Source organism: Balaenoptera borealis (assembly GCF_965194805.1).
Source record: "Balaenoptera borealis genome assembly, chromosome: 8".
Classification (NCBI taxonomy): domain Eukaryota; kingdom Metazoa; phylum Chordata; class Mammalia; order Artiodactyla; family Balaenopteridae; genus Balaenoptera; species Balaenoptera borealis.
Genome location: NC_138865.1, coordinates 32,943,799 through 32,953,236, shown reverse-complemented (window position 1 = coordinate 32,953,236; position 9,438 = coordinate 32,943,799). Strand labels below are relative to the sequence as shown.

The 9,438-nt window shown below is 57.6% G+C and overlaps 1 protein-coding gene across 1 annotated transcript; it reads left to right on the top strand.

Moving 5' to 3' along the window:
* Positions 1-471: 471 nt before the first annotated feature.
* On the top strand, positions 472-8,018 carry LOC309633826 (NUT family member 2G-like; the record flags this gene model as incomplete). Its single annotated transcript, XM_082403070.1, has 7 exons — positions 472-487; positions 2,442-3,156; positions 4,105-4,233; positions 5,280-5,412; positions 5,931-6,200; positions 6,592-6,708; positions 7,230-8,018. The coding sequence occupies 7 exons, from the start codon at positions 472-474 to the stop codon at positions 8,016-8,018; spliced, it is 2,169 nt and encodes a 722-aa protein (XP_082259196.1).
* Positions 8,019-9,438: the final 1,420 nt, after the last annotated feature.

The window sequence follows — 9,438 nt, the reverse complement described above, 5'->3', positions numbered from 1 at the left end:
TTTATCAGACTAACCGTTCTGAATTTTGTTCAGAAAGTCTAGTCTCTGTTGAAGTAAGTCAAGAGCCAGGTAGGAAGAAGAGTGTGTTGAGGGACACAAAACTAGGTTGATGGAAAAAGAAGTGAAAGGAAGGGACCGTCAAGTCCAACCTCGGTGCCGTGAATCAAAAAAAAACAGTTTATAAACTGCGTAAAGAGGCACACACCAATTGTGTTGCCACTGTGTGAGGTGGAAGGAACTTCCGGTTCTTGCCTACCTGCCAGAGCCCTCGTGGAATGTCTCCCCACCCCCACCCTACCCAGACCCACGTGCCCTCTGCCCCTCCCCCACTGCAGAATGTTTAGATTCAAACCTGCCCCTCCTTCACTTGGATCCTGAGCGGCTGCTGAAGCAGGTCACTCTCTGGGTCCTGGTCTTGACTTTTCTCATTGAGGCTACCAGGCAGCAGTAGTCCGTGCCCAAGCCTGCAGGATGGCTTCAGAAGGAGGTAAGCCTATAGGCTGGGGGTGTGTTCTCAGAGACCCTGCCATCCCTCACATCCTTCGGGTTCACACGTGACACTTCACGGTGGGCACACAGTTGGACTGAAGTAGAGGGAGAAGAGAGCACTGGACACACGAGGACATTTCACCTGGGGAGACTGGGGAGCCTGAAGAAACCTGAGACTGCACTGGGGAGGAGGGGTCATTGGAGGTGGATCAAGAGGAATTGCCCTGGCTATGGAGAAAGGATGGCAGCAGGCAGGTTGATTCTTTCTAGAAGGGAGACAAGCCACTTTGAAACGTGTGTGTAAGGATGTGTGTGATGTCCTGGTGGTGACACAGGGAGGGTCATGAGGAAAGCCTAGACCTGTCTTGTGTTCCTGAGGCACCTGAAGCTTGCCTCACCATATCTTTCTAAGGGATTTGAACAGGAGCATACTGTATCTAAGGGGGCCGTGGGGAGAGATGGTCTTGGTGAGAAAACTGTTCAGTGGGGCTGTGTGTGGCCACACCTGCAGTGAAGTGTCCTCTCCGAGAGCTAGGCAGGAGGTTACTCTAACTGCCGCAGCCCACACCTCGTCCACTCCTCCCAGCCCAGAGCTCACTTCTCAGTTCAGGCAACTGTTGCTTTGGATTCAACAGGGGATGGGCAACCGTGTAACTTCAGCCAAGAGAGGGCTCAGATTCCTGAGTTGCTCTGAATTGTTCTTCCTTTTGTGGAATCGCACTACTTCAAACCTACTTCCTCTGGTCCAGTATCTCATGGTGGACTCTCAGGCTGCCTTGAGAGGAAGAGTTTGTTCATATTTCCTGTCACTCCTTCATGGACAGGGAACAGATGTGGAGTGGGGTTGTTTCGGGTGGATTGTCTGTGAAGGCTGCTTCCTCTTTTAAAGGGGGAAGGAGTGTAGCCCAGGGGCAGGAAGACGATCTTCTGTGTTATTATTAAATGTCCTATGACACCTGTTCTGATTATTTAGGGGCACCGTGGTGTGTACCTTGTTCTCCTGAACAGGGATGTGTTCCAGACAACTTGATCGCCATGGCAACTGGCTTATGCCTGCTTCTTAGATTGTCTTTCCATTATTGGGAGCTGGAAGGGGAAGGACCACAGGCGGTCTGTACTCCCACGACCAATGTAACATGACAATTCCCTGGCCCTTGTTTAATCCTCTGCAGCCATCACTGGCTGTGAAATGCCAGAATCTAAGGGACACGCACCTACTTCTCAGACCCCCCCCAACCCGCACCGCCTCCTAGGAACAGAACTCCTGAGTGATGACAGTGACTCTGGGCACTGGGGAGGGGGTGGCAGGACCTGGCCCATGTTACATGTCTGCTGTGGGTTGTTCTGAGATGCAGGTGCATTCTGGGCCAGTGTTATGGGTTTGTGTCAAAATTCCATTAGAGAGATATTTTCCAGCATTTTGTTTTGTTTTGTGAGGCTAGGAAAGAAAGAGGGGATTTATACTGAGCATCAGGAAAAGGAGGACTGAGGAGGAGGTGGGGCCCTAATATTTTACACAGTGCCTGTCCACAAAGGGCCTTTGGGTGCCTAGAACTTACCTTGGAGAAGGTCCCTACCTGCTAGTATGCCGGCTGAGGGGCATTTCTCACAGAGCGGATGTCCACCCAGTTCCAGGTCTTAGGAGACAGCCTGTGAGGCTTAGGTGCCAGGGGGTGCCTTAGGGAGGCTCTCCAAGTCAGTGCTTGCTGAGGCGATTTCTTCTCGGCAGACAGGGGTCAGGGACCTTGGTGGATGGGCACGGGGTCACCAGTGGAATAATTCTCCACTGGAGGTCAGGGCATGAAAATCACTTGAAGACATTTGCACGCTGCACAGTTTCCCTTGTCCAAGTGTCCCTCACCTGTGGAGATTTACACTCTGATGCCACAGAAAGCCTCAGTCCCACTTGCCCATTCTCCTCCTCCATTCACTCCTTTCCTTTGCCTCCACAGCATGTCCAGTGCTGGGAACGGATGTGACCATGAACCCCGGTGCCTCCTTGTCTACTTTCACGGCAGTGCCCTTCCCTCCACCCATTCCTGGCGCCCAGCACCGGCCACCCTGGCAGCAGCACTTGCCACCTCCCATCACCCCAGCATTCCTTCCTGGGAGCAGCCTGCTGCTGCCAGCTTTCCCCAGGACGCCTATGGTGGCTAATGGTGGCCGTGGCCCCAGTGCCCCTGGGGCTTGCAACCTCACTGTCCAAGTCAGGTCACAAGGGAGGCCAGTGGAGGCCCCCCAGACTCAGACCTTTGTCGTTACTCAGGCCCCCCTCAACTGGAGCGCTCCAGGGGCCCTCAGCAGGAGTGCTGCATGTCCTGCCCCCGTATTCTTAGCAACCCCTGTGATGGGGACCGTTGTGACTGCTCCAGCTGTTGGAGTTAGTCAGGCTGGCAAGGGAGGCTGGACCCCAGGCTTTCCTCCTCAAGCTCCACCACCAGCTGCCCAGCTGGCCCCTATCATTCGCCCAGTGAACTCTGGGCCATGGCCACATGGCACTTCCAGGGAGGGCCGCCTGGCCACCAACCAGTCCAACGCCTCGCACGATGGCTCCTCTAAACCCCAGAGCGTGTACAGTAACTTCCGACGTTGGCAGCACCTCAAGCCCCTGGCCCGGAGACACTTTCACCGGAGTCCTGATGCAGAAGCTTTTTCCTGCTTTCTCATGTGAGTGAACGCTCAGGGGGTCCTGAGCTTATGGGAGCTTTTAGATAAAGAGGAACTGGGGATGGACTCGCACGTTAGCTTTCTAGGGATACTGGAAGGAAGGTGTGAGGGCGATGTCCATGCTATGAGAAGGCACATTGTCGGTCACATGGGTGGGCCTACCAGTCCGTGACATCAGGACTGAAATGTGCCCTATCTCAACTGGCCCCACCACCCTGTGAGTCTGGCCAGCTTGCTCTTCCATGATTCTCATGGTAATACGGACTGAAGACTTGCAGTCAGAGAGGGTCGTGGTGTAAGGTGAGGAGCCAAGGAGTGGATGCCGCACTCTCCTGTGGTGCCGTGTCCTTCATACAGGACTTGAGCGTACATGACCAGGGGAGGTCACTTCAGAGGAGGGGGAGGAGCGCGGGGCCCAGGAGAGCGCTTTATGCATGCCTCCACTTCGTTGTGGAGAATTCCACGAGGAACAGGGTGATGGTAGAGCTCTCCTAAGGGCGTGGGCTCTCTCCCACTAGAGTTGTGAGCCTGGCAGGCATTTCCATCCTAAACCTCCGGTCCCTCGTAAAAAGGGGACAATTACACTTCACTCAGAGGACTGTGCCGAAGACTCCTTGGGCTAATCTATGAAGTGTTAGCAGATTGCTTGGCACATGCCTCATTGATGATGGTGATTTTTATTATGAAAATGCAGCCTTGAGGAGGAAAAGAGCTCCCCAAGGCACAATGTCCCAGCTCTAGCCTGGGAGTGGATGGTCATCCTTGAGTGAGTGTGAGGCGGTGACAGCAGTGGCCGGGAAGGCTTGTCTTTGCCCTCCCAGACACCCGCCTCTCACCCTCCTGTTGCTCAGTCATTCTGGGTTGAGCGATGTGTGGTCCACATGGGCGGGTGGGGTCAGGCAGGTGGGGGCTGGGCTGGGCCCGGAGACTGACCCCGAGTGCTTACAGCCCAGTGCTTCGATCCTTGGCCCGCCTGAAGCCCAGCATGACGCAGGAGGAGGGACTGTGGAGGGCCGTGCAGGAATGGCGGCGCTTGAGAAACCTTGACCGGATGATCTACTACGAGATGGCGGAAAAGTGAGTCAGCGTCCTGGGCCCAGGGACTGCGTGGAGGGTGAGGCGAGTGGGTGAGGGTGGGGTCTGGCCGTGGGGGTGCTCATCAGAGAGGACAAAGGAGAAGGGCTGTCACCCAGCACAGGAGCCCCGCAGCCCAGGGGCCCCACTGTCCTCCGAAACCCCTCCCTCACCTTGACAGTTTGAGACTTCTGTCCTTCCTCCACCAGGAGCTCTGCCTTCCCCTGATTTTGACCTACCCTTGCCTTGATATGAAGGTCTCAGGACGGGGCAGGGTAAAGCTGTGAGTCCAGTAGGGGTCCAACTCCGACCATATGGGCTGGGCCGGGAAAAGAGCTCCACCTGCTAGCCTGCTGCTTCCTTAGTGGTGGGTGGCTGGCGGCCACTGACATAGATTTGGGACCACCTCTCCTCATGAAAAGTGCCCTGAGTGGGTACCCTGGCATCCCTGAAGAGGCTGGGGAAGCCAGCTGTCGTCGGCCCAAGGGTCTCCGGCCCTTCCATGGTTTGCTCCATGGTAATCCCCTTGGTTTAAGAAACGAAACCAAACAAACGAGCGCCTCTCAGAGGAAGGGAAGGCCTCTCCTCTAAGCTCAGCATCCACATCGTCCAGCCTCTCCTGGGCCCTGTCTCCAGGTCTATGTTCCAGGAGTCTCAGTCCTAGCCCAGGGTCCTGGATTCGGTCAGGGACCCCTGTGGGGAACACATGCCTGTTCCAGCCTCTGGCTGTCAGCCCTTCATTTGGCTCTGGATGGGGATGGGGGGCATGAGGAGGGTGCCCCCTGGGTCAGCCATGTGTCCCGTTGAGCTGGTTCAATTCAGCGACCTGGGTCTATGCTGTTGAATGCCCTCCAGTGCTGGTGAGGCAGGAAGGGTCCCAGATCTTGTTGTCACTTCCAGGAGCAGCTCTCTGCTGTGGACAGCACCTCACAGGGCCTTGACGGCCCCAAGGCACATCCTCTCCCAGTGCCTCATTCTTGGCTGCCTTTGTTGGGCTCCAGAACCCAGGCCTTTTTCTCAGGGTGGCCTGTGTCTCCGTCACCCCCCAGGTTCATGGAATTTGCGGCCGAGGAGGAGACGCACATTCAGCATTTGCAGTGGATGCAGTGCGCGCAGGACCTGCCTCCTCCAGCCCCACCGAAGCTGGATCCTCGGGGGCCCCCAGCCCCGAAAGTGGGCCTTCAGCCAGGCACCCAGCTTCCCACTGGAGCTGAAGGCACAGGTAACAGGGCCTAGGCTTGGCCACCGTCCCCATGTGGATCCTTTTCCTTCAAGACAGGGGCATTGGTCTTTCAACCAAAACAGCCACCGAGGCGGGGGGTGGGGGGGTGGGGTCTCAGCTGCCCTTTGTCACTACGGGGTATTGACTTGGTCAGTTTTGTAACTACTCTCACACCTCCCTGTCAAAGGACCCCACACTAAGTCTGCCTAAGAAGTGGGCTTGAAAGGGAGACCCCTAGAAAATTGGAGGTTCCCCACTTCCTTACTTGTGACTCTCTTAGATGACCCCCTTACCTCCCCTCTCCAACTGTGCATGAGGCTTCAGATGGTCCTGACCCCTCCCACACCCACATCAATGTCCCCCAAACAATGCCCTCACCAACGTGCGGTCGGTGGTCAGGAGGTGGACCGGGAGTCCCTCACCTTCCTTCCCTTCCTCCTGCTCTGCCTCAGCCTGTGCTCCCAGGATGTCCGGCCCCAGGGCCCAGCCCTCGCACCCGAAGCCACACAGATCCCAGCGGACCCCGGAGCCCAAGGCACCCAAGGAGATTCCCCCTGAGGCTGTGAGGGAGTATGTGGACATCATGGAGGCGCTGGTGGGGCCCGTCGACTCAGCCACAGGCGAATCATATGCAGAATGTGAAAAGGACGGAAATGAGCTGAAGCAGGAAGAGGACGACACCTACTTGGACCCGGGTCTCTTGAGCTACATTGACAAGCTGTGTTCTCAGGAAGACTTTGTCACCATGGTAGGCTGGGCCTGGAACCTGGGGTCTACAAGATGCCAGGGCATGGAACTCTCAGCATCCAAGCTCTGGGTTCTGCTCAGGCCGATGGGACTTAAGCTCAGCTCCTTGTTCCTGAGCCTGGTGTTAGGGGAGGTTTACGCAGATGTATGTGTGTATATGTTTGTGTCTGTGTGTATGCCTTTGTGTGTCTGTGTATGTGCATCTGTATATGTGCTCTTTTGTGTGTGACTGTGTATGTGGATGTGTGTGTGTGTGTGTGTGTGTGCTGACCATCCCCGCCTTGTGGAGGAGAGTGGGGGTGGGTCTCTGCTTTTCAGTTTCCCTCCTGGTTTTCTTGTGTCACAGGCCACTCCTGGCCAAGGATGCTAACAGCCTCTTCTTTCTGTCTGAGGTGGAGGCAGTCATTCACCCTCGATTCCTGGCAGATTTGCTTTCCCCAGACCCACAGCTGGATCTATTGGCCCTTGCTGAGGAGCTGGAGCAAGAGGAAGGACTCACCCCTAAAGAAGTGAGCCAGGGGAGGGAGAGGGACAATCAGGGAGCCAGGGGACTCCAGGGGAGGGGGGACCCCAGGGGATCCAGGGGACAGGGGAAACCAGGTGGCCCAGGGGAGCCAGAGGAGGGAGGGATCGCAGGTAGAACAGGGGAGACAAGGGACACCCAGGAAGACCAGGGCACGGAGGGACCCCAGCGAGCAGGGGAGAGGTAGGGCCCCAGAACAGGAGGCCCACATGGCTCTGTCCATCCCTTCCCTGCCTCGGAGACCTGGCATGGGGTAGGGCCCTTTCTGGGGTGGGTGCAGTGAAGGGTGATAGGAAGGAGATGATGGGGAGCCGGGAGCGGAGGGAAGGACACAAAGCTGGGAATAAGGTGCAGGAGGATGGCAGGAATGCCACCGTGTCTGTATTTGGAGTCTAGTCCTGGGGTCACCCTTCCCCTCCTCCCCGCCAGGGCCATTGTCCCACTGCCCAGTGCTCCTCCTCTCACACGTGCGCGTGGAGCCATCACTGTCCTCCTCCCTCCTACCAGCTGGTGCAGAAACGACTCCTGGACTTGAAAGAGGAGGAAGGTGGGCCGGCAGCCCCGAGCCACAGTGCACCCGGGATGGGCTCAAGTCCATCTGAGTCCCACGCCGGCCAAGGTGCCCAGAGGCACGACCAAGACCGCCATCTAGGGGTCAGTGATGAAGCCTGCCCACCAGAGATTGATTTTGAGGCTCTTCATAGGCCCATCCGAACAGACACTGGCCCGTTCGGGCCCAAAGTCTTTGTTCCCTCTCGAGGACGTCAGGAGGTCTCTCCATTCCGGGCCGGACGGCCCTCCCCTCCCCAGGGTCAAAGGCGCACTGGCCCTCTACTGGGACCCAGGGATGCGTCTGTTCTCAGAGAGGCATCTCCTGTTCCGGAGGCCCGAGGGCCCAGGGACGCGTCCAGTGAGGACGAGGAGGAGCTCCCCAGCCTGGCCTTCCTCTTGGCCTCTCCGCAGAGCCTGCTGCCTTGCGGGCTGTCCCAGACACCTGCCCCTGCCTCAGGCCTGGCCTCCCCTGGAGGTTGGGGGGCCCAGAGTGCTCCCCAGGCCCCCTCCCCTCAGAGAAGAGGCCCCAGCCCAGCTCCACCAGCCGCTCCCAAGTCGAGGAAGCGGGCTCTGTGTGGGCGCCCAGCCGCTGCTGAGAAGCTGCCCATCCCCGGGGCTGGCCACGGGGTCTCTGCGAGGCCAGCCTTGGCTCTGGGGCTGGCTCGCCCCTCACAGCCGAGAAAGAGAAAGCGTGACCCGTTTGTCACAGGGAAGAGGAGGAAGAGGAAGCACTGCAGCCAGTAGGGAACAGCCGGGCCGGCCCCCCAGGGCGGCCCCCAGGGGAGCCTAGGGGCTCCTCCTCACCCCAGTGCTGATCCTGGAGGATGTGGGGGGAAGGGAGGGAGGGCAGGACCAGCAGGGCGGGGAGGGGGAGTGGGATTGTGGGGGGTTAGGGAGGTGTGGGAGGTGGGTGTGGGCAGGACCTTCGGAGTGATGTATGAAAATTGTGAATAAAGATAGTTTTGGTGGGAAATGCTCTCAGGCCACTGTCATCTTCTTCGTGTTGAGCTGCTCCATAGAGAGCGATCCTGAGAGGAAGGAAGGGTGAGGGAGGTCACAGGAGCTATGGATCTACAGGTGGCCAAACCTTTCCTCCACATAGACAAGGACTCCTCAGGCTGCCTCTGGGAACGCACAGCTCTCACTTTCCCCAGGGACCCCCTCATCATCCCCTTCTCTAAAGCCTGCTTGGCTAGGGGCCTTCTGGGGCATCTGTAGCATCTTCTGCATCCCTGAACCGTCTGGGGAGGGAGAGCTGCTTTTGTGCCTCTCAGCCCTCTGGACACTAACCAGTTTCTAGGACGGAGCCTGGAGACGGCCCTTGTCTTTATGGAGCTGCTCTCTGCTTCCCTGAAGTGGCCAGGCGATGGCGCTGGGGTGACCCTCCGCTCATCCAGGGTTTCCTGTGTGGGTGGCCTGACCAGAGAGGAAAAGTCTTGGCCATGGGGACAGGACTGTCTGCCTCGTCATAGCGGGAGCGTTCTCTAGTCCCACTGGGATTATTGCAATGTGGAGAGTGGTCGAGGCAGCTACCTCTTAATCCTAATGAGGATGCAACAAGGGGAATGGGCACGGGGAAATTCATGGGGCACCCGTTAAAGGTGTGTATAAGGGTAGTGACAGTTTGGCCCCTTTGTGGAACTTGTGGGATTTCTGTGCAGCTGCATCTCGTTCAACTGAGGGAGGAGGACCCATCTGGCTGTGGCTGTGGGGACTGGCCTTAGGGGCCTAGGGGTGTGCAAAGACACCCCAGAACTACTGTCCCTTCCCTTTCCACCCATGGCTGGACATGTGTGTGTATTGGTATCAACACTGATTTGTATTCCCATAGAAAACAGTTCCTCCTGACAAACTATGACCGTGTTTCACAAGAACAGCTTGCTCACAGGGGCAGCAGGGGTGGGGGAGAGGTGTCTGTGGCCCCAGATCTGGGTGGGAGCTGGGATCCATGCTGAGGAGTGTAGAGGCCTCAGTCACTGTCCTGCGGTTGCCGGCAGAGACTTTGAATCATCAGAGCAGGGGAAATGACCCGCTCATAAGGGTGAGAGGAGCAAACAATGAGGGGCAGGGAGCAGACCCCTGCTGTCTCCCTGAACTGCCCCCCCTCACAGCCTGCTTAGCCCCCGTCATGGCCTGTGCTGGCCCACCTCTGAAGCCCCTTCCT